General features: G+C 39.0%; 1 protein-coding gene across 1 annotated transcript in view; it reads left to right on the forward strand.

Moving 5' to 3' along the window:
- Fmn2 (formin 2) overlaps positions 1-27953 on the forward strand; it is a 339622-nt gene that overhangs the window by 89710 nt on the left and 221959 nt on the right. Inside the window, exon 4 of the mRNA XM_052201126.1 lies at positions 16416-16471. Coding sequence (XP_052057086.1) covers positions 16416-16471 — 56 coding nt within the window. The remainder of the gene's footprint in view (positions 1-16415; positions 16472-27953) is intronic.

Genomic DNA, 27953 nt, shown 5'->3' on the forward strand with positions numbered 1-27953 from the left:
GCATTTATATTCATAAGAGACATTGTCCTGTAATTCTCTTTCTTTGTTGGATCTATCTGTGGTTTTGGTATCAGTGTAATTGTGGCTTCATAGAAGAATTGGGTAGTGTTCATTCTGTTTCTATTTGGTGGAATAGTTTGAAGAGAATTGGTGTTAAGTCTTCTTTGAAGGTCTGATAGAATTCTGCACTAAAACCAACTGGTCCTGTGCTTTTTTTCGTTGGAAGGCTTTCTATGACCCCTTCTATTTCTTTAGGGGTTATGGGTCTGTTTAGATGATCTATTTGATCCTGATTTAATTTTGGTATTTGGTATCTGTCTAAGAAATTATCCATTTCCTCCAGATTCTCCAGTTGTGTTGAGTACAGGCTTTTGTAGTAGGATCTGATAATTTTTTGAATTTCCTCAGTTTCTGTTGTTATATCTCCCTTTTCATTTCTAATTTTGTTAATTTGGATACTGTCTCTGTGCCCTTTGGTTAGTCTGGCTAAGGGTTTATCTATCTTGTTGATTTTTTCAAAGAACCAGTTCCTGGTTTTGTTGATTCTTTGTATGGTTCTCTTAGTTTCTACTTGATTGATTTCAGCCCTGAGTTTGATGATTTCCTGTCTTCTTCTTCTCCTGGATGAATTAGCTTCTTTTTGTTCCAGGGCTTTCAATTGTGCCATTAAGCTTTTAGTGTATGCTGTCTCCAATTTCTTTTTGGAGGCACTCAAAGCTATGAGTTTTCCTCTTAGCACTGCTTTCATTGTGTCCCATAAATTTGGGTATATTGTACCTTCATTTTAGTTAAAATCTAAAAAGTTTTTGATTTCTTTCTTTATTTCTTCCTTGACCAAGGTATCATTGAGTAGAGTATTGTTCAGTTTCCATGTGTATGTGGACTTTCTGTTGTTTTTGTTGTTATTAAAGACCACTTTTACTCCATAGTGATCTGATAGGAGGCATGGGATTATTTCGATCTTCTTATATTTTTTGAGGTTTGTCTTGTTTACCACTATATGATTGATTTTGGAGAAGGTACCATGAGGTGCTGAGAAAAAGGTATATCCTTTTGCTTTGGGATGAAAAGTTCTATATATATCTGTTAAATCCAATTGGTCCAAAGCTTCAATTAGTTTCAATGTCTCCCTGTTTAATTTCTGTTTTCCTGATCGGTCCATTGAAGAGAGTGGGGTGTTGAAGTCGCCCACAATTATTGTGTTAGGTGCAATGTGTGCTTTGAGCTTTAGGAAAGTTTCTTTTATGAATGCAAGTGTCCTTGCATTTGGAGCATAGATGTTCAGGATTGAGAGTTCTTCTTGGTGGATTTTTCCTTTAACCAGCAAAAAGTGTTCTTCCATGTCTCTTTTGATGACGTTAGGTTGAAAGTCAATTTTATCTGATATTAGAATGGAAACTCTGGCTTGTCTCCTGAGACCATTTCTTGTTGAATTGTCTTCCAGGCTTTTACTCTAAGGTAGTTTTTGGATTTGACACTGAGGTATGTTCCTGTATGCATCAAAATGTAGGGTCCTGTTTATGTATCCAGTCTGTTAGTCTATGTCTTTTTATTGGGGAATTGAGTCCATTGATGTTAAGAGATATTAAGGAGTAGTGATTATTGCTTTCTGTCATTTTTGATGTTAATTTTATACTTGTGTGGTTATCTTCTTTTGGGTTCCCTGAAAGAAGGTTATTATCCTCCTTTTTCCAGGGTATAGTTTCCCTCCTTGTATTGGTGTTTTCTCCCTATTATCCTTTGTAGGACTGGGTTTATGGAAAGATATTGTGTACATTTGGTTTTGTCATGGAATATCTTGGTTTCTCCATCTATGGTGATTGAGAGTTTCGCTGGGTATAGTAGTCTCCACTGGCATTTGTGTTCTCTTAGAGTCTGTATGAGATCTGCCCAGGATCTTCTAGCTTTCATGGTCTCTGGTGAGAAGTCTGGTGTAATTCTGATAGGTCTTCCTTTATATGTTACTTGCCCCTTTTCTCTTACTGCCTTTAATATTCTTTCTTTGATTAGTGCATTTGGGGTTTTGATTATTATGTGATGAGTAGTATTTCTGCTCAGGTCCAGTCTGTTTGGAGTTCTGTAGGCTTCTTGTATATTCATGGGCTTCTCTCTCTTTAGGTCAGGGAAGTTTTCTTCCATAATTTTGTTGAAGATATTTGCTGGCCCTTTAATTTGTAAATCTTCACTCTCATCAATGCCTATGATCCTTAGGTTTGGCTTTCTCATTGTGTCCTGGATTTCCTGGATATTTTGGGTTACAAGCTTTTTGCATTTTGCATTTTCTTTGACTGTTGAGTCCATGGTTTCTATGGTATCTTTGGCATCTGAGATTCTTTCTTCTATCTCTTGTATTCTGTTGTTGATATTTGCATCTCTGTCCCCTGATTTCTTCCCAAGGCTTTCTATCTCCAAAGTTGTCTCCCTTTGTGATTTCTTAGTTGTTTCTACTTCTGTTTTTAGATCCTGGATGTTTATGCTCATTTCCTTCACTTGCTTGTTTGTATTTTCCTGTAATTCTTCGAGAGATTTTTGCGTTTCCTCTTTCATGACTTTTGCCTGTTGATCAAATTTCTCCTGTATTTCTTTAAGTGATTTTTGCATTTCCTCCTTATTGGCTACTATCTTCTGACTCATATTCTCCTGAATTTCTTTAAGTGATTTTTGTGTTTCCCTTGTAAGGGATTCTAGCTTTTGATCCTTTTTCTCCTGAATTTCTTTAAAAGATTTATTTATGTTCTTCATATGGTCCTCTAACAGCATCATGACCAGTGATTTTAAATCCAATTCTTGTTTTTCTGGTGTGTTGGGGGTATCCAGGACTTGCTGTTGTTGGAGAATTCAGTTCAGATGCTGCCATAATGCCTTTGTTTCTGTTAGTAATGTTCCTATGTTTGCCTTTAGCCATCTAGTTCTCACTCGTGTTAGATAGTCTTATTGTTACTGGCTGGTGCTTCAACCTCCTGTGGACCTTTAAGGCTATTTCAGTGACATTGGATGCCTGGGTTTCCCCTGGTCCAGATTGCTTATGTGCTGCCTTACTCTTTTGTGCCCTTGGAACCCTGCTGAGTCTTGCCCCAAGCAATGTTATACTTGGGTTGTCTCAGTGAACCTGGTACTCCTGGACTGCTCTGTCATGGAGTTAAGATAGTGTTGGAGAGTCACTCCCTCTGCTGATCCCCACTTAGGACACAGGCCCCATGACAGGCTGGCTGGTAGAGGAACCGCCTATGTGCTCAGGTCCTGGGCACAGGCAGACCCCTGGCGGTTTGCGCCCCCAGAGATCTTAACTTCTGGATATCTCAGTACCTGGTGCTGCTTTTCTGCCCCAGCAGGCAGGGAAGATGGCAGCGGGGATTCACCCCCTCTGCTGATCTCCAGGTAGGGCACAGGCCCCATGCCAGCCAGCGGGCAGATGAACCGCCTATGTCCATAGGACTGATTTAAGAAGCAGTGCAGGCACAGAAAATGCTGGGGTGCTATAAAAACAAAGCAAAAATCTATCTGTGTGTGTCTGTGTGTGTCTGCCTGCACGTGCATATGTGCATTCATATTTGTCTATCTATCTATATATGTAAGTCTCTCTGTGTGTGTTTGTGTTCATATGACTCTGTGTTTCTTCATGTATAGGGTGAGAATTAATTCTAATAGAAACTTATTTCCCAGCAACCACATGGTGGCTCACAATCATCTGTAGCAGGATCTGATGCCCTCTTGTGGTATGTCTGAAGACAGCTACAGTGTACTCATTCATAAATAAATCTTAAAACAACAACAACAACAAAACTAAAACAACAACAAAAACACCAGAAACTTATTCTGTGGAAATTCTTCAAACAACATTTATTTTCTGGCTCTATGAATTGTTTCTTTACATTTTTTTTTAATATCTTATGAATACATAAGATGCACAAAAGGATCACAAAGGGAGATGGATCAAACAAAAAAGACATTTAGGATGAACTAATAAAATGAATCTGGGTAAGATTAGCTCGCTTCAGTGTATCTGAGAAGAATCTGTAATATCTTAAGGTAGTCGGAAATGTGTTCCTTAATTTCAAAGTTGGAAAGGGAAGCATGAACAATCGTGTGTCATCTTCATTTGCCATGACATTGAAAGCAACAGTTGCTTACAGAAGCAAACATTTTCTAGTCTCTAGTATACAGAATATATGCCTCTTACGGCTCCCCAAGAAGGAGGAATTTGAAGATCTGGAGAGATGGCTAAGTGGTGAAGAGTGAGTGCTCACTGTTCTTCTCGAGTTTCGTATTCAACAGCTCACAACTACCTGTGCATTCCATGTCCAGGGTGTGCAACACCTTTCTCTGTCTTCATAGACACTGACACACAGCAGCATTCACAAAACCAGATATATGCATGCAAACACAAATAAAAACAAACATTTTCCAGACAAACTTTGTATGATGTACTGCAGTGTGGCCCACTGCTGGCCCATTGCTGATTTGTCCAAATCCTTTTTATTTTTGAAAAGTATGTTCTACAATATGAGTCACCAAGTACTCCCAGAGCTCCCAGGGACAAAACTATCAACTCCTTGGAGTACACTTGGAGTTACCTATGGCCCCAGCCACATCAGCAGCAGAGGATGATCTTGTTGGACACCAATTGGGGGAGAGGCCCTTGGTCCTGGAAAGGCTTGATACCTTAGTGTAGAGGAATACCAGGACAGGGAAGTGGGGGTGGGTTGATTGGGGAAGGGGAGATGGCTTATGGTTTTTTGGGGGGAGAGGGGAACCAGGAAAGGGGACATTTGAGGTGTAAATAAGGAATATACCTAATTAAAAAAAGAAAAGCATGTTCTTTTATTGAAAACAGAAGTAAAAACATTTTATGATAAAATTGAAGATTTACGTGGAAAATATTTCAGACAAAATAGAAGAGATATATAGAAAAACATGTTAAAGTTGACAATTTTCATGGAAAATTAAAGAGTAAAGTGGTAGACATAAAAAGCATTGCTAAATTAATTGAAAAATGAAATAGAAACATTTTATAATAGAAACATTTTATAATCCATGAAGATTTACATGGAAAGTATTTTTGATAAAATTATAGAAAAATGTAGAAAGACATGTTAAAATTGAAGATTATCATGGAAAATTTTATATAGATATAATAAAAGCAGGTATAAAAGTATTCCTACATTGATTGAAAGTGGAATTTTAAATGTTTTCTGAAAAGTTGAAGACTTACATGGAAAATATTTCTGATACAATTGAAGAAATATATAGAAAAACATGTTAAAATAGAAGATTATCATGGAAATCATACAGGTAAAATGGTAGGCATAAAAATAATTCTAGGTTGATTAGAAGTGAAATTATAAACAATTTCAGGTAAAATCAAAGATTTACATGAAAAATATTTCTGATAAAATTCAAGAAATATATGGACAAACACGTTAAAATTGACTATTTCATGGAAAATTATACAGATAAAATGGTAGATATAAAAAAAACTTTCTAAATTAATTGAAGGTGGAATTTAAAACATTTTTGATAAAATCCAAGATTTAAATGAAAAACATTTCTGACAAAATAGAAGAAATATATAGAAAACATGTTAAAATTGAAGATTATCATGAAAAATAATGCAGATAAAAGATGGTAGACAGAATTACACCACACTTCTCACCAGAAATGATGAAAACTAGAAGATCCTGGGAAAATTTCATACAGACCCTAAGAGAATACAAATGCCTGCCCAGACTACTATACTCAGCAAAACTCTCAATCACCATAGATGGAGAAACCAAGATATCCCATGATAAAATCAAATTTACACAATATCTGTCCACAAATCCAGCCCTACAAAGGATAAAAGTTGGGCAAGAAAGTAATCTTCTTCCAACAAACCCAAAAGAAGATATCCGCACAAACATAAAAATAACATAAAAAATAACAGGAAGCAAAATTCACTATTTCTTAATATCTCTTAACATCAATGGACTCAATTGCCCAATAAAAAGACATATACTAACAGAAATACTTTTCATGTAAATCTTCAATTTTATCAGAAAATGTTTGTAATTCCTCTTTCAATTAATTTAGTAATAGTTTTTTATGTCTACCAAATTCTTTTATACTGCTTAGCTAATGCAGGGATACCAAGAATGAGGTGATTGTTCTCAGTCTCCCTCTCACACAATGCAGAGATAGAAAGATGGATTGTGTTTCTGAGTATTTGAGTATGTGTGGCATGCATATGCATGTGTGTTTGTGTGCACTTGTGTGCATGATGTGGGGGTGTGGCGATGGAGTCCTAGTGGATCAAGGACCTCCACATAAAACCTGACACACTGAAACTAATTGAAACAAAACTGGGGAAGACCCTGGAGGACATGGGCACAGGGGAAAAGTTCCTGAATAGAACACCAATAGCTTATGCTCTAAGATCAAGAATTGACAAATGGGACCTCATAAAACTACAAAGTTTCTGTAAGGCAAAGGACACCATCAAAAGGACAAAACGTCAACCAACAGACTGGGAAAGGATCTTCACCAACCCTAAATCCGACAGAGGGCTAATATCTAATATATACAAAGAACTCAAGAAAGTAGAACCTAGAGATCCAAATAACCCCATTAAAAAGTGGGGTACGGAGCTAAACAAAGAATTTTCACATGAAGAACTTCGGAGAGCTGAGAAACACCTTAAGAAATGTTCAACATCATTAATCATTAGGGAAATGCAAATCAAAACAACCCTGAGATTTCACCTCACACCAGTCGGAATGGCTAAGGTCAAAAACTCAGGAGACAGCAGGTGTTGGCGAGGATGTGGAGAAAGAGGAACACTCCTCCACTGCTGGTGGGATTGCAAGATGGTGCAACCACTTTGGAAATCAGTCTGGCGTTTCCTCAGAAAACTGGGCATGCCAATTCCTGAGGACCCTGTTATACCACTACTGGGCATATATCCAGAGGATTCTTCAGCATGCAATAAGGACACATGCTCCACTATGTTCATAGCAGCCCTATTTGTAATAGCCAGAAGCTGGAAAGAACCTAGATGTCCTTCAACGAGGGAATGGATACAAAAAATGTGGTATATTTACACAATGGAGTACTATTCAGCCATTAGAAACAATGAATTCATGAAATTCTTAGACAAATGGATAGAACTGGAGAAGATCATACTAAGTGAGGTAGCCCAGTCTCAAAAGATCAATCATGGTATGCATTCACTGATAAGTGGATATTAGCCTAGAAACTTTGAATACCCAGGACATAATCCACAAATTAAATGATGTCCAAAAAGAATGGAGGAGTGGGCCCTGGTTCTGGAAAGACTCAGTGCAAGAGTATAGGGGAATTCCAGAACAGGGAAGTGGGAAGGGGTGGATGGAAGAATAGGGGGATGGAAGAGGGCTTATGGGACTTGCGGGGAGTGGGGACCCAGAAAAGGGGAAATCATTTGCAATGTAAATAAAAAAATAAATAAAAATAAAAAAATGGTAAAAAAAAAAAGAACATATGGATAAGCCTACTTAGAACATGTTAAATTCTCTCACATTTTTACCCGCCTGGGATATACTATATTAGAATACATTTTCTATCCCTTCAGTTAACTAGATTTGAACTGAGCTGATGTATTTCAGTAAGGAAGATGGAATTCATGGAATTCTAACTCTGTGCATATTACTTATAATGTAATACTTCTTAAGAATATCGACTTCATTTTTAGGAGGTGTATTTTGTATTTTTGGACTGGCAGTGGCAGTTTTGAATGTCCCCTCACAGTGTACTCATTGGGTGGACTTTTTAAAAATTATTTTAGTATTTGATGGAGACCCCTCTAGTCTCAGAGTTGGTTGAAAGTAATTATGAACAATGTCTTTGGGTCCTAGGTTGAGGGAAAGGTTGAAATCGGGTGTAATCACTTTATATAAGGAGCAGTTGTGTTTTGAGGAAGCTAAATAGAAGCTTGAGTTGAATCATTTTCTCAAATCCACTTGCTCAGTGAGTGGGTCCTGAGTGAGGGTCACTCACAAGCCTACTATTTGCTTCATTCATGGTGTCATTTCTTCCCCCTGAGCTGCATGGTATCATTTCTTCCCTACTGAATGGCACCTTTGTTATTTGTGACTGTTTTCACTCTTTTCCTTCTGGCACCTTCTTTTTCTTATTTCTCTCTCTCTTCTAGGAGTTTTCTTTCCCATGTTTATACCAAGTTGTTCTCCTGGCTGTTCTTCACATTACTTCTCAGTGGAGTTAATTCATTTGTACTTTGTATCTGACCTCTTTAGATTCCTGCATCTTAGCATGCAATTTTGCAGAGGATTTTGAGATATGAACTTTTCTTTGATGTTTTAATGCAGTTTAAACACAAGGCATCAATAAAATGGATGGTGATGGGGGGAGGGGTGAACCTGATGCAGGCAACTGCTGAGTAAGATGGCCAGAAGCTGAGGATCGGAGTGTAGAGGTTCACAGAATCCCATTGATAACCATGCTAATATTATAATATAATAATATAATATAATAATATTGTTCTGGGGAGCTCAGGCTCAGTTGTTCGTAATGACCACCTGAGCCTGGAAGCTGGCTTTTGTGGACAGATTCCCAGCTCAAAAGCTGGAGGGAGAGAGGGAGGGTGGGAGCGAGGGAGGGAGTCGAGGGAGGGAGTCAGAGACAGGGAGACAGAGAGAGAGGGCTAGGAGGAAGGGGAGGGAGAAAGGGAAAGTGAGAGAGGGAGAAGAAGAGAGGAAGAAGGAGAGAGAAGGAGAGAGAAGGAGAGAGAAAAGCTAGGGATCCTTGTGTACATCTCTAATGTGGAAAACAAACAAACAAAAAATCCTGGAGGATAAGTAAGAGATCTGGTTGCACTTACTGTACTATTTAAGTAGAAAGAGGGAAAGATCCTTTCCTCCATGTCTTCTAAGCCAGGACTTGTTTGTGGGTCTCTGAGAGGAAACACAGAAGATGGAAGCATATTTTGTGTTTGCTTTATCAACTGTTGATTAGCTTTCAAGCAAAAGATCTCTGTTCAAATGCAGATGACTCTGGCTTCAAGCTCAACACTAAGAGAATACCCGCTCTTGATTAGCCTGCTGAAATAAAGCTGTCTGGGACAATGGTTCCATTTTAAAGGCACCCGTTTATATTCCAACCCCTGGCCCCTGCTCACATTCTGGATGTGCTGTTTTGTGCTATTTTCTGGTTTTTGTTTTTGTTTTGTTTTTTTGTTTTGTTTTGTTTTCCACCATTTTTTTCTAAATTCTTTGTTTACATTCCAAACGCTTTCCCCTTTCCCAGTTCCCCCCTCCCCATATGTCCCATAAGCCTTGTATCCACCCAATCTCCAATCACCTCCCTCCTTTTTTCTGTCCTGGTACTCCCCTACAATGCTGGATCAGGCCTTTCCAGGATCAGGGCCCTCTCCTTACTTCTTCATGGGAGTCATTTGATATGCTACTTGTGTCTTGGGTATTCAGAGCTTCTGGGCTAGTTAATATCCACTTATCAGTGATTGCATCCCATGTATTCTTTTATGATGGGGTTACCTCATAGGATATATTAGGATATTTTCCAGTTCCAACCATTTGCCTACAAATTTCATGAATTCATTGTTTTTAATTGCTGAGTAGTATTCCATTGTGTAAATATACCACATTTTCTGTATCCATTCCTCCATTGAGGGACATCTGGGTTCTTTCCAGATTCTAGGTATTATAAATAAGGCTGCTATGAACATAGTGGAGCATGTGTCCTTATTGCATGCTGGGGAATCCTCTGGGTATATGCCCAGGAGTGGTATAGCAGGGTCATCTGGTAGTGTCATGTTCAGTTTTCTGAGGAACTGTAATGACTGATTTCCAGAGTGGTTGTACCATCTTGCAATCCCACCAGCAGTTGAGGAGTGTTCCTCTTTCTCTACATCCTTGCCAACACCTGCTGTCTCCTGAGTTTTTAACCTTAGCCATTTTGACTGGTGTGAGGTGAAATCTCAGGGTTGTTTTGATTTGCATTTCCCTAATGACTAATGATGTTGAACATCTCTTAAGGTGCTTCTCGGCCATCCGAATTTCATCAGATGCTAATTCTTTGTTTAGATCTGTACCCCATTTTCAATAAGGTTATTTGGTTCCCTTGGGGTCTAACTTCTTGAGTTCTTTGTATATATTGGATATTAGCCCTCTATCTGATATAGTGTTGGTGAAGATCTTTTCCCAGTTTATTGGTTGCCATTTTGTCCTTTTGACAATGTCCTTTGCCTTACAGAAACGTTGTAATTTTGTGAGGTCCCATTTGTCAATTCTTGATTTTAGAGCATAAACTATTGGTGTTCTGTTCAGAAACTTTTCCCTTGTGCCCATGTCCTCAAGGGTTCCCCAGTTTCTTTTCTATTAGTTTCAGTGTGCCTGGTTTTACCTGGAGGTCCTTGATCCACTTGGAGTTGAGCTTAGTACAAGGAGATAAGAATGGATCAATTTGTAATCTTCTGCATCCTAACCTCTAGTTGAACCAGCACCATTTGTTGAAAAGGCTATCTGTTTTTCCACTGGATGTTTTTAGCTCCTTTGTCAAAGATCAAGTGACCATAGGTGTGTGGATTCATTTCTGGGTCTTCAATTCTATTCCATTGGTCCACTTGCCTGTCGCTGTGCCAATACCATGCAGTTTTTAACACTATTGCACTGTAGTATTACTTGAGGTCTAGGTCATTGATTCCCCCAAAAGCTCTTTTACTGTTGAGAATAGTTTTAGCTATTCTGGGTTTTTTGTTATTCCAGATGAATTTGAGAATTGCTTTTTCTAAGTCTAAGAAGAACTGAGTTGGGATTTTGATGGGGATTGAGTTGAATCTATATATTGCTTTTGGCAAGATAGCCATTTTAACTATATTAATCCTGGGAATCCAAGAGCATGGAAGATTTTTCCATTTTCTGAGGTCTTCTTAGATTTCCTTCTTCAGAGACCTAAAGTTCTTCTCATACAGATCTTTTATTTGTTTGGTTAGAGCCACACCAAGATACTGTACATTGTTTGTGGCTATTGTGAAGGGTGTCATTTCCCTAACTTCTTTCTCAGTCTGCTTATCCTTTGAGTATAGGAAGGCAACTGATTTACTTGAGTTGATTTTATAACCAGCCACTTTGCTGAAGTTGTTTATCAGCTGTAGGAGTTCTCTGGTGGGGGTTTTCAGGTCACTTAAGTAGACTATCATGTCATCTGCAAATAGTGATAATTTGACTTCTTCCTTTCCAATTTGTATCCCTTTGACCTCCTTATGTTGTCTAATTGCTCTAGCTAGAACTTTAAATACTATATTGAAAAGATATGGAGAGAGAGGACAGTCTTGTCTAGTCCCTGATTTTAGTGGGATTGCTTCAAGTTTCTCTCCATTTTGTTTGATGTTGGCTACCAGTTTGCTGTATATTGCTTTAACAATGTTTAGGTATGGGCCTTGAATTCCTGTTCTTTCCAAGACTTTTAGCATGAAAGGATGCTGAATTTTGTCAAATGCTTTTTCAGCATCTAGTGAAATGACCATGTGTTTTTTTTTTTCTTTGAGTTTGTTTATGTAGTGGATTGCATTGATGGATTTCCTTATATTGAACCATCCCTGGGATGAAGCCTACTTGATCATGGTGGATGATTGTTTTGATGTGTTCTTGGATTCTGTTGGCAAGAATTTTATTGAGTATTTTTACGTAGATGTTTATAAGGGAAATTGGCCTGAGGTTCTCTTTCTTTGTTGGATCTTTGTGTGGTTTTGGTATCAACGTAATTGTGGCTTCATAGAACAATTGGGTAGTGTTCCTTCTGTTTCTATTTTGTGGAGTAGTTTGAAGAGTATTGGTGTTAGGTCTTCTTTGAAGGTCTGATAGAATTCTGCACTAAAACCATCTGGTCCCATGCTTTTTTTGGTTGGGAGATGTTCTATGACACCTTTTATTCCTTTAGGGGTTATGGGACTATTTAGATGATCTATTTGATCCTGATTTAATTTTGGTGTTTGATATCTATCCAGGAAACTATCCATTTCCTTCAGATTCTCCAGTTATGTTGAGTATAGGCTTTTGTAGTAGGAGCTGATGATTTTTTTGAATTTCCTCAGTTTCTGTTGTTATATTTCCCTTTTCATTTCTAATTTGTTAATCTGGATACTGTCTCTGCGCCCCTTGGTTAGTCTAGCTAAGGGTTTATCTATCTTGTTGATTGTTTCAAAGAACCAGCTCCTGGTTTTGTTGACTCTTTGTATGGTTCTCTTTGTTTCTACTTGATTGATTTCAGCCCTCAGTTTGATGATTTCCTGTCTTCTACTCCTCCTGGGTGAATTAGCTTCTTTTTTGTTCCAGGGCTTTCAGGTGTGTCGTTAAGCTGCTAGTATATGCTCTCTTTATTTTCTTTTTGGAGGCACTCAGGGCTATGAGTTTTCCTCTTAGCACGGCTTTCATTGTGTCCCATAGATTTGGGTATGTTGTGTCTTCATTTTCATTAAATTCTAAAAAGTCTTTGATTTCTTTCTGTATTTCTTCCTTGACCAAGGTATCATTGAGTAGAGTATTGTTCAGTTTCCATGTGTATGTGGGCTGACTGTTGATTTTGTTGCTATTGAAGACCACTTTTACTCCATAGTGATCTGATAGGAGGCAGGGGATTATTTTGATCTTCTTATATTTGTTGAGATCTATCTTGTGACCAATTATATGATCGATTTTGGAGAAGGTACCATGAGGTGCTGAGAAAAAGGTATATTCTTTTGCTTTAGGATGAATTGTTCTATATCTATCTGTTAACTCCAATTGGTCCAAAGCTTCAATTAGTTTCACTGTGTCCCTGTATAGTTTGTTTTCCTGATCCATCTATTGAGGAGAGTGGAGTGTTGAACTCACCCACAATTATTGTGTTAGGTACAATGTGTGCTTTGAGCTTTATTAAAGTTTCTTTTATGAATGAGGGTGCTTTTGCATTTGGAGCATAGATATTCAGGATTGAGAGTTCTTCTTGGTTTATTTTTCCTTTGACCAGCAAGAAGTGTCCCTCAGTGTCTCTTTTGATGACTTTAGGTTGTAAGTCAATTTTATCTGATATTAGAGTGGCTACTCTGGCTTGTTTCCTGAGACCATTTGCTTGTAAAATTGTCTTACAGCCTTTTACTCTAAGACAGTGTTTGTCTTTGATACTGAGGTGTGTTTCCTGTGTGCAGCAAAATGTACAGTCCTGTTTACGTATCCAGTCCAGTTTACGTATCCATGGTTAGTCTATGTCTTTTTATTGGAGGAATTGAGTCCATTGATGTTACTAGATATTAAGGAATAGTGATTATTGCTTCCTGTCATTTTTTATGTTGTTTTTTATATTTGATTGGTTATCTTCTTTTGTGTTTTGAAGATAGGCTACTATCTTGCTCTTTCCAGGGTGAAGTTTCCCTCCTTTTATTGGTGTTTTCCTCCTACTATCCTTTGTAGGGCTGGGTTTGTGGAAAGATACTGGTTAAACTTGGTTTTGTTATGGAATATTTTGGTTTCTTCATCTATGGTGATTGAGAGTTTTGCTGGGTATAGTAGTTTTGGCTGGCATTTGTGTTCTCTTAGAATCTGCATGAGATCTGCCCAGGATCTTTTAGCTTTCATAGTCTCTGGTGAGAAGTCTGGTGTGATTCTGATAGGTCTTCCTTTATCTGTTACTTGGCCCTTTTCTCTTACTGCCTTTAATATTCTTTCTTTGTTTAGTATATTTTGGGTTTTGATTATTATGTGTTGGGAGGTATTTCTGTTCTGGTCCAGTCTGTTTGGAGTTCTGTAGGCTTCTTGTATATTCATGGGCTTCTCTCTCTTTAGGTTAGGGAAGTTTTCTTCCACAATTTTATTGAAGATATTTGCTGGCCCTTTAATTTGTAAATCTTCACTGTCATCTATGCCTATGATCCTTAGGTTTGGCCTTCTCATTGAGTCCTGGATTTCCTGGATGTTTTGGGTTACAAGCTTTTTGCATTTTGCATTTTCTTTGACTGTTGAGTCCATGGTTTCTATGGTATCTTCAGCATCTGAGATTCTTTCTTCTATCTCTTGTATTCTGTTGTTGATATTTGTGTCTCTGGTCTCTGATTTCTTCCCAAGGTTTTCTATCTCCAAAGTTGTCTCCCTTTGTGATTTCTTAGTTGTTTCTTCTTCTATTTTTAGATCCTGGATGGTTTAGCTCAGTTCCTTCACTTCCTTGTTTGTGTTTTCCTCTAATTCTTTAAGAGATTTTTGTGTTTCCTCTTTCATGATCTCAGCCTGGTGATCAAACTTCTCCTGTATTTTTTTTAAATTATTTTTGCGTTTCCTCCTTATTGGCTTCTGCCTTTTGACCCGTATTCTCCTGAATTTTTTTTTTTTTAATGATTTTTGTGTTTCCCTTGTAAGGGCTTCTAAGTTTTGATCCATTTCCTCCTGAATTTCTCTAAAAATTTATTTCTGGTTTTTGTTTTTAAAGATACAATTTTCAATGAAGGGCAGTAAATAACTAGAGAGAAGGCAGATCTATGATACCTCTTTAGGAAATGTTACTCTTCCCTAAGAACGTTATCCCACCTCCTTTTTTTTTCTTTCTTTTCTTTTAATTGTGGTGATATTTCTTGTCTTGATACAATGCTTTATTTGTTTTCATTCTCATATTCACTCTGGCCTATTTTAAACACTTACTGTTGGCAAGTACTCTTCTATATCACAACAGGAGGAAACGTCTGACAAAAGTACCTGCTTCCATGGGGTGAATGTTGTGGTGGAGTGTATTACTTAGTTTTCATTATTATAAAAATGCCTGATAAAAATCAAATTAAAGGATGAAAAATTATTTTGGTTTATGATTTCAAAGGTTTCTATTTTTGGTAACTTGGTTCCACAATTTTGGATTTTTGGTGAGATAGCACATTGTGGATAAGTGACAGGGTAGTTCATGGTGAATTGGAACACTTTTAACAACTGGAAAACAGAGAAAGGTGATGAATAGGATCCCATTATTCCCTTTAAGGCATGTTCAAAGTTACCTGCTCTGCCTCATCTTCTAAAGTTCTCCCAACCTCTCAATAACATCACCAACTTGAAATCAGAGCTTTGAAAACATAAGTCTTTGAAGGAAACTTCTTGTTTCAAAAAGAGTAATAGATAAGTTGCAAAAAGGTAAACTGTGGAATGTAGGGTGTGAGGACCTATGCTATGGGACACAAAAGGAATGGGGATCAGAAGTCCTGGGGCAGTATGAGGACACAGTTATCATAGGGCATGCAGGGAGGTCTAAGAAAAATTATCAGAGAAGGAGCCAAGCAATCACAGAAGGGTGGCATTACAGGTATCAAGAAACTGGAGACAGCAGCCTTGTGGCCTTTGAGGCTCCATGGAAGGGCAAAGGAGTGTATGTTTCATATTAGAAGATGGCCATGTGGGTAGGAGCATAATGAGCTAGTGGCAAAGATGTGGGGTGTTTACAGAGGTGAGAATCACAGGCAGATGACACAAGGCCAGAGAGCCCAGATGGAGGCTGTGATGCTCATCTGGGTACAAAGAAAACTTTAATGGCAGCTTCAAATGTATTATGCCCTTCAAACTCTGTACAATAGTTTTCTGTATCACCATTGCATGCATCAGTTATGACAGACAGGGACTGCTCTAATGTTATTTGCAGTGTTTAGGATATACAGCTGTCCTGAATAGAGAAGACTTAAACTCATTCATTCATCTTACCAAGGAATGGGCTGCACATCTCTAACATGCAGAGGATGGATGAGAGTCTTTGTGTATATTCCTAAATTTTCACATTAGCTCTACTTAGAAGATACTGCCCTCCAGCTTAAACAACAACAACAGCAACAGCAGCAGCAGCAGCAGCAGCAGCAGCAGCAGCAGCAGCAGCAGCAGCAGCAGCAGCAACCGAATCTCTAGACTTGTTTATCCTAGTGTATTTCTAATATGATCCCATAAGGTAGCAAATGACTAGGAAGACTGAAGGCAGAAAATCCCTTCAGAATCCATTCACACTCCTGCCTCTTGGTGGCAGTATTTGTCATCCCTCACTAAAACCAGACTGGTACTTAAAACCTTTAAAATCCTGTGCTTCAAGACTGTCTGAAGTTTCACTAAGTGAATAATACAGTGGGAAACTTCTAAGCAGGGACTTTTGGGGGGAAATAAAGAACAATTGAGAAAAGTCATTAAGACCGGCATGTGGAACAGAGCCCAGAGCCTCTTCTATGTGAAAAAAAAAGACAAAGACACAAATGTCATCATATATTTATGGAACACAGTCATATTCTCCCATTGTCCTCATCAAAATAGGAAAAAACAGATGGAATATTCTTGCTACATACTGTGAAAGAGTTATATCTAGTGGAAGTTTTAGCTTTTAACTGACAATGTGGGAAATTTTGTTCTTTAAGGTATTGACTCTCTGCTTCCTTTCCAATCCAGAACCTCAATCCTCTATTTTGGAAAGCCCGAAAAAATGCTCAAACGGTGTCCAGCAGGTAAGAGGACCTTATTAGGACGGCAAATCCCTGTTGCTGTTATTCACCTTAAAACAGTGAGAGAACTGTGATTGACATTCCTGCTGTACAGATGGCTGGGCTGCCCCTTATTAACTCACAGGAGAACCCACTGAACTTAAGGGAAATGCTTGTTTTCATTTACATTTTGCAATTCTAGTCAGCCTTCAAGCAGAGCCCAGTACTAGCTTTGCAGATCTATATTATTCTATATCGAACTGGGGAGTCAGTGCCAGCATTTGCTGTCTTCATCGCAACTCCAGGCCACCTGCGGAAATGTTTGTGCAATGATGCATCTCAGCACATTCCAGGAGCACTCTTTAAAAGGATTTTGCCACGGCCTGCCTAGTAGCTAGTAAGACACCTTTCCGTCATGCTGTGGTTGAGAATGACTGTGGCTTTGTGCATGGTTGACAATGACTGTGTCGTTGAGCCACTCCAACTCGTAAATTGCTTCAGAGGATGGGACATTTGATGGTATCTTTTCAGACCCTTTCATCTATCACTACCTATATCTGTAATCCCCATTCCGAGGAGGCAGAGACAAAGAGAGCCGGGAAACTCAGTGGCATAGGCAAACTGGCGAACTCAAGCTTCCATTAGAGACCTGAAAAAGGCAAAGAATAATTAAGGAACACATCCGATGTAGACTTACATCCCCTATATGCATGTACCTGCACACACATGCTCTCATATGTGTGCCATCATCACATACACACAGAAATAGACTATTTGAAATGTCCAGAAAAGAAAGATTTCATAGAGCATTGACAATGGATAGCAGTTACTTTTTTGGTTATACAAGGAATTGTTGAACTTACTTATAATTATTCTCAACTATGCTTTTAAGAATGGTTTCATAGTATGTGAGAAAATACTAGTCTACATTGTATGCTAACAGGACTGAGCCTCATTCTGTTCTATTGAGTCTGGCCTATGGAAAAGGAGAGGAATCTCACTTGAATTCTAACCCTATCTTGGTTTCTGGGTAATGTGTATTGGCAAACGTAGATTGCATAGGACATAATGGTCTCCCATCTGAAATCAAGAATTGCTGACATTTGAGAAATCTTCAAAGTGAAGACGGGTTCTGTTTTAAAATAAGTTCATTGTTACATCAAAGTTGTGCTCCTGGAAGTGAGATGGGTTGTGAGGTTAGCTCAGAACTGAACATTCACCTGGTTCTCTACAAAATCCAAGCTAGATGAGCTTTTTTTTTTTTTTTTTTTGGTTATTCAGAATCAAATTTCTTGTTGAGGACAACATCATTATAGCTTTCCTAGCTTACTGTTTGTTGGTTTGTTTTTGTTTTTGTTTTGTTTTCTGAGGAGAGACCTGTATTGACCTGGGTGCACTAGAAATGCCTGGTGCGCTCAGCCTGTGGTTATTTAATTAGCTGCAATAATCTGCTTATAGTGAACCAGAGAAAGAAAGCTAAAATTGACAATGACAAACAAACTCTCCCATTGGAGCTGAAAATATGCATAAGAAAATTTAAGAACATTTGCTGCTCTTTGCAGGACCTAGGCTGAGTACTTAAGTACTTATTCTTCGACCTATATAGTTCCTACAGTAATACTTTAAAATATCTACCATGTTACCTACTTCCAATGAGATGGTACAAAATAGTCACCTGAGCATTATCCACATAAATGTAGACTATCATAGAGTCTTGAGAAATACCTATGCTCACAACATACATGTTACAGGTCTTGTAGCTTTAGGGAGTTGCTATTAGTGCCTCCAAATATCATTACATTATAAAAGCTATTCTACATTCTATTATTTTTAAACTATACCTTTTATGAGAGTGAGATGTCTATAATAGAGACAGAGAAGTCTATTATTTCATCTTTCTCTCTAACTTTCGAAGTTTTACTATAACTTTGTGTTAAATTGTATTTATTAATTTTAGTGTGGGAACGAACATAGTTTTGCAGATGAAACCCTTTGCAGTTTGCATCTTGGTCACTAGAGGGCAGCTCTGCACCTCTGAACATTACCACAACAGCAAGAAAAGCTGGCTCCTGGCTGGTTGTGTGTGGGTGTTGATCAGAAGCGTTTGCTAGCCCATTCTGTGCTGCTACATTATTCTGAGACTAGCAGAGGGAATATTCAGGGCTGTTTAGCCAGGCCTCGGTTGCCTTCCTCATGCTCTATGGAATTTGTTGAATGAATTTTGAGTGTTACTCGGCTCTGTAGTTAATAATTCTAAGCATCCCACATCCCTAGAAACAGCACACCACCACTGAGGCTCTTTTGCAGTGCGAGGATTTGCATGCTGGTACTTAAGGGAGAAGACAATGTTAAACTAGAACATTTCACCTTTTATCAAATACAGTGTGGTGGTATTTAAACTACAAAGTAAGTAGGAAACCCTTTTAACACCCTGTAGCATAAAGACAGATAAACGTTAGCCATTTTCTCTAAAAATAGTTGCTTTGACTTAAAATTGGTTATCTGGTATGTTTCTCACATAGTTGTGTTTTAAAAGATTTATTTTTACTCTGTGTGTGTGTGTGTGTGTGTGTGTGAACAGTTATGTGCACTCACAGGTGTGTGAGCATTGACAGAGGCCAGAAGAAGTCATGGGATTCCTGGAGCTAGAGTTACAGATGCTTGTATGCTGCCTGAGGTCAGTGCTGGGAGCCGAACAAACAACTTAACTGCTTTATAATGTAAATATGCAATTTGAATAAAATTATAATTTTTGAAAACTCTAGCACTTAGTAAGATTGATAATATCAGCCAATTAGAAATTCGGCTCTTACCAGTTAATATTTGTTAACTGTGACTTAATGAGGCTTTTATTTAGAGCCAGTGCCAATGATGAATGAATGACCACCATAAAACCACGGTAAGATTAGTGGGTCTAAAGGCAAGGAGCCTTCAGAAAGCATGCGACAGTTACCCTGCAGGCCCATCTCAGCTTATGATCATTTTAGGTGCTCAATAAACATGGTAGCAGGGTTTAAATAGTGAGTCTCAGGAGGTGCAGGGAGTTAGGAAGAAGAGAAGCACAGATGCTCCCTGGCAGAGATGCAGACGCCAAGCTGGAAACCCTCGAGAGAGAATTTACCACACCATGTACCAGGGAAGACACAACTTTTTTGGAAAGAACATTTTTGTTTTATGGGCATTCCAAGGGCCTCAGTGTAGGTGTTTTCACATCAGAAAAAGGAGGAGAAACTCATCAGATTTTTGTTGTTGAGAGCCTGACTATGTACCATTGTCTAGCCTGCAATTCACTATATAGATCAGGCTGGCCCCAGACCCATAGAGACTCATTTGCGGCTGCCTCTCAACTGATTAAAGGTGTATCCTCCCAGGCCCAGCTCTTGTGTATTGATTTTATTTTATTTTATTTTTTTATTTTTTAATTTTTTTAATTTTTAATTGAATTTATTCTTCATTTACATTTCTTTTTTTTAATAGTTCCCCCTTTTTATTCGATATATTCTTTATTTACATTTCAAATGGTTTTCCCTTTCCTAGATTCCCCTCCCCAAAAGTCCCATAAGCCCTCTTCCCTCCCCCTGTTCCCCAATCCACCCTCTCCCACTTCCCTGTCCTGGTATTCCCCTACACTGTTGCACTGAGCTTTTCCAGGAGCAGGGACCTCTCCTTCCTTATTCATGGGCATCATTTGATATGTGAATTGTGTCTTGGGTATACCAAGCTTCTAGGCTAATATCTGCTTATCAGTGAGTGCATACCATGAATGTTCTTTTGAGACTGAGTTACCTCACTTAGGATGATGTTCTCCAGCTCCATACATTTATCTAAGAATTTCATGAATTCATTGTTTCTAATGGCTAAATAGTACTTCATTGTGTATATGTATATTGGTTTTAAAAAATGAGAAGCAGTCAACATCTGGGAAGCAGTTAGAACGTGTGTCTTGGATGTGGAGAAAGAAATGGATGCCACATAGTATTTTTCAGTATCACCTCCAAAGTGGTGAGGGCTTAGAGGCTATGCTGGAGCCACCAGCTTTGCTCTGTTGAGATTTAAATGGTCTACAATCAGTGCATGTCATGCAACATTTAGATGGGAGACAGGACACAAAGTTGAGGAAGCTCATCTGATGGAATAGTAACTGAGGAGAATGCCTTGCTTATTAAAGGATACTTTTCCCATGATTAACTATCTCCCGATCTGCTGTGTACTCGGACACTTATAGGAGACAGGAAAAAAAATATAAAGACTTTTACAAGGCAATATGAGCCCTTCATGTAAACATGTCTATTGGTCTTACCTTTGTTAGGTTGAATTGGTGTTACCTTTGTGGTGTTGAATAAGGTTGTAACCTTATTCACGCTGAACTGTGTGATTGTAGCTGCGCTAATATTCCTAAGAGACGAATTCTTAAAGCAAATTTCCAGTTCCTCTAGCTTTCATATCTTTCTTCCCCCTCTTCTGCTAAGATCGTTGGGCATTAGTTGTGTTACAGTTGTGTTATGGATAAGTTGTGGCTGAGCACCCCTGAGTCCCTTGTTCTCTGGTTTAATAAATTGGGAGTTGTATTTTACTTTCAAAACATAAGGATAACACATATATTTTTAAAAGGACAACAAAAAGTAGTTATTTCAGTTATAGGATAGTATCTTTTCCATATAGCTGCAAACCAACTTACAAGATACAGTGTAGCTGCTAAGGTATTTAATGTATATGGGCAAGTACTGGAGTAGTTAGAGAAATGAAAAGTGTAGAAAGAGTATAAATTTAGAAGAAGAGTTTCTTGGAAGGGCATTTCCTGATTGGCTTAATTTGCAGCCGTATAGGAAGAAGAGTGTGGCAGACAGAGAAGAACTGGAAATGAACTTGGCCTTAGGGTGACTATTGTCCAGTTGATGTGACCGGCAGCTTAACTTATTCCTCCTGTGGAGACTTGACCTTTGCTGGTGGCCTCTGGCCCAGGACATGATTGAGCCCAGACCCCATTGTTATCTGGATTATAGCCACAGTCTCCCTATGGATCCCCTTACTTCCCATCTTGACCCGTCCTAATCTCTTCCTGCACGCTGCCCCCAGAGTTATCTTTCCGAAAACACAAACTTGTTTACCTCTGATATCTGCTTAGACAAACTCAAGGACTGTTCACTGTGTCTCTAAAAGGTTTCAGGCCTGTGAGTTTGACATACAGAGTCTCCCTCCTGCCATGCCCTCTTGGGCTTATCTCTGACTGTCTTTCCTCCAGATTCAGCTTGGTCTAGGGAAAAATAAGTCATTTCCTCAAGACTCCACTATCCTGTACATCTTCCCTTGCATGCTTCTCCTGTGCCCTCGGATGCCCAAAGTGTTTCATTTTCACTGCCTCTTGCACACCCACTGTGTAAAAAGCCTCATGCTCTAGAGCCTTTTGGGGTCCTTACACTGTAACGACTGTGTCCATGCCTTCTGTCTGGAATCATTGGACTTATGTACAGGGACTGAGTCCCATAAATATAATACTATCTGTACTTTTTTTTTTGTCTCCTCAGTATCTAACACACAGTCTGGCAGATTGATGGAGCCCAGAGAAATGTTTGATGAATGAATCAATACATGATGACCATGCTGATGAGAAGGAGCAAAGGGCGCATCTTTGAGCAGTTGTAGGAAATTTACTCACAGAGGATGTGGGCTGTGGGGCTGTTGTCTTGAGCACAAATCGCAGTTTTTCTAGACTTAGCTGGGGAACAGTCAGAGTGAAGCAGAAGCAGACACTGATGAGGATGTGAGAGACAGATTTTCAGTCAGTGGCAATGACTATGGTAGGGGGAAATTCCACTGAGAACCGAAGTCAACTTTGGATTGCACAAAGATGATTGAGTTTTTTTAAGGAACAAAGGAAGAACAAGGGGGAGGGGATGAGAAGAGGCTTGGGAGAGTCCAGGAATGAGCATGACTAGGGTTCTTCACTGCATGCGAGAACTGTCTGCTAACTGGCAATGACAGAAGCTGGGATTCCGTCCCCATCTTAGAATTCAGAGACTGTGCCTTATCTTTAGCTGCTTCTGAAACAGATAAAAGATTATGGCAATCTTGCAGCTTCTCACAGAGTCACATTAAGGGAGAGCATAGAGTCAGTCTAAGGGTGTGGCCTTGAGAAACCTTAGTGTTTGGTCAAATGTTTTTAAAACAAGGCTGAAGCCTCAGAGGAACCTGGTTCCAGTTTGGTCGACAGACAATCTTTGTTTGACCTCATCTTGCTTTGTTTCCTGATGCTTTAGAAAACCGAAGGTCACAAAATGGGTATTTGGTGGAAGCCAGACATTTATTTAGTTCACAGGCATGGAGGATAGAATGTGCAAGGGTGTAGCTCTTTCATGTCTCCATGACTTTCAGTATGTGAGAACAGAGTGGCAGGTCATGCTGAGGGAGACTGAAACTGCCAGCCTAGATTTCTCTTCCTTTCATAAAGCCACTAAGGTACTGGCTGGTGATGGCAGTCAGTCTTAGTTCACCTCCAAAGCATCACCTTCAAATAGCATCCATTACTTGGGGTAATTTCAAAATTGCTTTGAGTATAACATTTCCCATGCATGACTTGTGTGGGTACACGTTGTAATCATAACAGACCTTAAGTGGAACTGCTAGCGAAAGGTTAGCTATTGAAGTGAGTATAGCAGGTGTGACTCTCCTCAGGGAAAGTATCTCATTTAATGACTTAGTTTCCTCAAGTGTAAAATGTGCTTATATATCATTCCTACCTGAGGAGCTCTGAGGGATTTAAGTGTATTCGTCTGTGAAAGAAGATCTGAAGAGCTTAAGGTACAACAGTCAGATTCAGAGTGATAGTCTCTGTTGTGTTTTAATTTGTAGTCAATATTGAGGATCAAGCTTAGGGCCTTTTGCACATGCTAAGCCAATACTGTACCATAGAGCTCCTCATTTTTCATGGATCTCTATTTGTGAACTCACCTACTGGCTAAAGCTGATTGCAGGGCTTATATTTCTGGGGCGTGTTTGTGGTCATTTGCAAACCTGTCCAGTGCAGTTAAAAATCTTGCACTGTAAAGTGTGTACTTTCCTAGGTGAATTTGAACACAGGGAAGTCTGTAAGCAAGCACCCTTTGTGTGGTTTATTAAAGGGCCCGCCTTGCACATTTCTGTGGTATTTCTTTGGTGATTTCAGTGTGGAAAATGGCTTTACACTTAGTGTTAAGATGCTCTTGGCGTTCCTAGGTGTCAGAAGGCCTTGGTGGACCTAGTAAAAAGACTACAAGTTAGTCAAGCTTTGTTCTAGCAAAAATTAGAGTGTCCTGGGCCAGTGTAAGCATTCAGTGTTAGTGAATCAACAACAAGTCTTAAATAAAAGGGTACATATGGATCATGTGACAAGATGTTACCCAAGGCCTGCAGGAAACTGGAATCCAATCTTGTATTTTCTTCAGGAGCAGTGGTCCTGCACTGTATAATTGAGGATTTTTTTTCAGAGACTTTGCTTATGATGCATTTGAAGAACACAGGTTAAGTATATCATATTTAATCCTTACAGTATACCCTCTGTAGTAGGCCAGATGGATAATGGGGTGTTAGTCACAGTTTAAAGGAGGAGAGGCTTATGTCAGCTTGTGGTTTCAGGCTTTAGTCCACGGTCTCTTGGCTGAGTTGCTTCTAGGCCCAAGCTTGGTGAAGCAGAACACAGAGAAACTGTACAGTGAAGCAAAGTGGCTCAACTCTGGGTGGACAGGTGACAAAAGCCTACCAAACAGCCTGGGAGGGGTATAAGCCTGCCTCCAGAAGCATGCAGCAGGCGATATACTCCCTCCAACCAGAAGCAGTGTCCTGGTTAGGAGGTTATGCATGGATTAATCCTTTGATGAACTTGGTACCCTCATGATCCAATCCCTCCTCAATAGCCCTGTGAGTCGAAAGAGGGCGATTCATATCTTAACTATGACATGGGCAATGCTCGTCATGCAGATCATTAAAAACCTTATGAGCCTTGGGAGAAATTAACATGTGCTCATGTGCTCAGCAAGCAGAGGCCAAAGTGTTTTTTTTTTTTTTTTAAAAAAAAAAAACAAAAACAAGGAAGTAAACCTCCTGGCAAAGGAAGCTGGGGTTGACAGTAAGAGGCACAGTAGAGCCAGTCACGAGTACAGTTCTGGGTTGCTGAGAGTCTCAGCTGAGGCATTATATGATGCAGTAGAAATGATAACCAAGGAGGGGGTGTGGATGTGGTAACTGTGCCAGATGCAGATTAGTCTGAGCAACCATGGCATTAACTGGAGACTGATTAGAAATGCAATTGCATGGCTAACCCTAGGGATTCAGACAACAGGCCAGGGTTTAACAAGCCCCTGGTGATTCTTGGGACAATTCATCATGAGAGATATTAAGAGGGGTTCAAAGCTCTCAGGACATGCTAGTTGGTTGGAGGATAAAGATACAGTTTAGATTTAAGGCAAAAGGCAGGGGGATAAAGTAGCAGCAAGAGCCAAGCAGGTACAAGGCAGGATTGAAGCAGCAATGAGAAGGAAAGACTGGAAGTAACCAGCAGAGAGGAGAGACAGGTGAATGAGAAAGTGATGTCTTCATTGTATATTGCCGGCAAAGTCACCCAAAGATTAAATCACGACCACTGCTTCTGCAGAAAAGCAAAACTAAACAATAAGAGCAAAAGCAGTGAAGGCAATAGAGAAAAAAATGAGAAGGTGGAGTTCGACATTGTAGGAACCAAGAGAGGAGAGGGTTTCATGAAGAATGACATGAGTAGGAGCCTTGAATAATTGTCCTAGCCAAGGTTAAGGCCACCATGTTTGATAAGAAGACCATTGGCTGCATTGGGAGAGCAATTGTGCTAGCATGGCAGGGCCTAGGGAACTCTCCATCACCAACTAGAGATCTTAATCCATTGTGTTTGATTTTCTCTAGGATTGGCTGGCATTTGACTGCAGTTGGATGTTAGTGTAAGGGAAGTAAGTGCTCAGGAGATGGCCTCGTCCATCCATGGATCATGAAAGACATACACATTACAGTGCTTTTCTTCGTGGTTCTGTCTCGGTAAATGTAGCAATGCTCTTAGAGTATGATCCAGCATTCTGCCAGATTATCAACTCAATAGCTGGATGGGAGTTCCAAAAGATTCCTTCTCCCTTGGCTCTTTCCCAAATACATTATTACTTCTACTCTAGTTCCTTATCAATGACTCCTATCGGCTATGCATCAATCTATTGATCATCTGTTATGGTAAGTAACAAGAAGATAGCCAGTTAGACAGTTTTTATTTCTAACTTGTTTTCCTTACACGTATGTCACACGTCCTGTGTATGTTCCATAGACTTTACCAGATTCATTTTGGGTTAAGTACATTACAATTTTCAACAAGTTAATATTCATTTTACTATAAAGTTTGGAAGTTCTAGGGAGATATATGTCAGTGGGGAAGCACTCCCTCATAGCTTGAAGACCCAGGTTCTTTGCAGCACCCACATTAAAAGCTGTGTAGGGATGACTGTGTGCACCCATAACTCCAGTACTATGTGTAAGGTGGAGAAAGGTGATTTCTGAGACTTTATGGCCACCAGGCTAGCTGAAGAAATGATAATCTCCAGGTTCATTGAGAAACCTGTCTCAATGAATAATACAGAGAATGATAGATAAAGGTGTTCAGTATCCATCTCCAGACTCCATAGTGCTCCCTCCCTACCTCCCTTCCCTCCATTCTTCCCTCCCTCCCTCTCTCTTCCCTTCCCTCCCTCTCTTGTCTTCCCCATCCTTCCCTCCTCATACATTCTGTTTGAACTCTGAGAAGCTCTTATTTTCTGAAATGAGTTCCACTTTAACAAGCCCTTGAAAAGTTATTTATAATTTTCCATATATCATATGTCCTATTATTTCCCCCTTTCTTGAAATTAGCCCTAAAATTTGAAATGGTTTGTGTTTTATTTTTTTGTAAGCAATCATACTTGTTTAGATTCTGGATTTGCTTTCTAAGGGATCCTGTCTAGCATATATTAAGTTATTGTAGATCTGGAATGCCATTAGCTTGTTCCAAAACCTTTGTTTTTTTTTTTTCTTTCTTTTAGAATTAAAACATGACAGATAGAATTTAAATGGCTTGTATAGATGTGTGTAGTGTCCTCATTTGTCAATACAGGGACATTAAAATCAACAGAACTTGTAAATCTGAGTGATATAGACAATGAATTTTACGTATCGTATCACTATTTACAAAATCAATTTAGTATTAACTTACCAGCTAGTAGTTTTTATATTGTAGGCTCTGAAAGGACCAAGCTGTCACAATATAATAAAGCTTTAAAGATGTGCCCATTAGTTTCTCAGCAAAAACTTGCTTGAGTGTATCTTGGCTTCTTTTGTGACAATTGTAACCTTAATGTTACTGTAATGGGTTCCTTTTCTGGGAATCAAATAAGCTTGCACTTGGAAACATGTTTTTGGCGAACATTTTATTCTCTCAATGGCATTTTGTATTTTGCGATATTCAAGTGTTTAAACAATTTATAAGAACTGACCATCACCACCCACGTTTAAGATTATACAGGAATAGAAAATTTTTGGCTACGTGATTGCATAGAAATTTTGAGCCAAATAGGAGAGCAACATCTACTGCTCTTGATGAGTTAGGGATTTGAAACGGTATTTATAAATACAGATAATCTCAAAATTGGCAATACATAAATATATTGCTTTTCACATTGTATAAAATAGGTTTGTCCGAATCTGTCTACAAGGAGATAGTTATTGTATAGATTCTTCATAAAATGTCACAACTATACTTTGCCCTTCTTTTAAAAGAGTGATGTAATTTTTATAGCTATTGCCATGAACATTGGATAAACTGTTGCACAATTCTGGAAATGCTGAGAACATTTTTGTAAAGGGTAGAAGTCTAAGATAACAAAGTGTGTTTCTCCGATGTCAAGCCCTTTGAGAATTGGATAGACATCTTCTAGTTGTAGCCTGGGAGATGGAAGATTAAGTTCCAGGCACTGGACACAGGGAACAGGCTCCTCACTTGAGAACTTTGTGTGGACCATGGAGTGCCTGGCAGTCTCTTAGAGATTAAATTGTGGCTTTGTCAGTGGGTGGGCTATGCAGAGCTTCTCTTCATGTGGGCTCGAGCATAGAATGTTTGCTTACATGGTCAGAGGACAGCTAGGCCTTTTTGTTGATAATGACCTATATTTACCATGTAAATTCCTTAAAAAACAAAAAGATAACCCATAGAGAAATCAGCATTCCTGCTGACAAGCAATACAGCCTTCCCTAAGAATACAACAGAAACTGTTGCCAAGGGTGCTGTGAGCCAGCCAGCCCTTGATAGATAACCCTGGATAAGGAAGGGCAGATAAGATTCTTTGATGACTCTTAACTAAATTGAGAACTGAAAATCTTAACATTTTGACTTGAGAAGAGCTTAATTACTCTGCTTCCAAGATGGAAAATAAAGGATTGTAGCTTCCAATATTTTATGGAGTGAGTTAAACATGGTCAAAAGGGAATGTAA

Source organism: Apodemus sylvaticus, chromosome 12 (assembly GCF_947179515.1).
Source record: "Apodemus sylvaticus chromosome 12, mApoSyl1.1, whole genome shotgun sequence".
Classification (NCBI taxonomy): Eukaryota; Metazoa; Chordata; class Mammalia; order Rodentia; family Muridae; genus Apodemus; species Apodemus sylvaticus.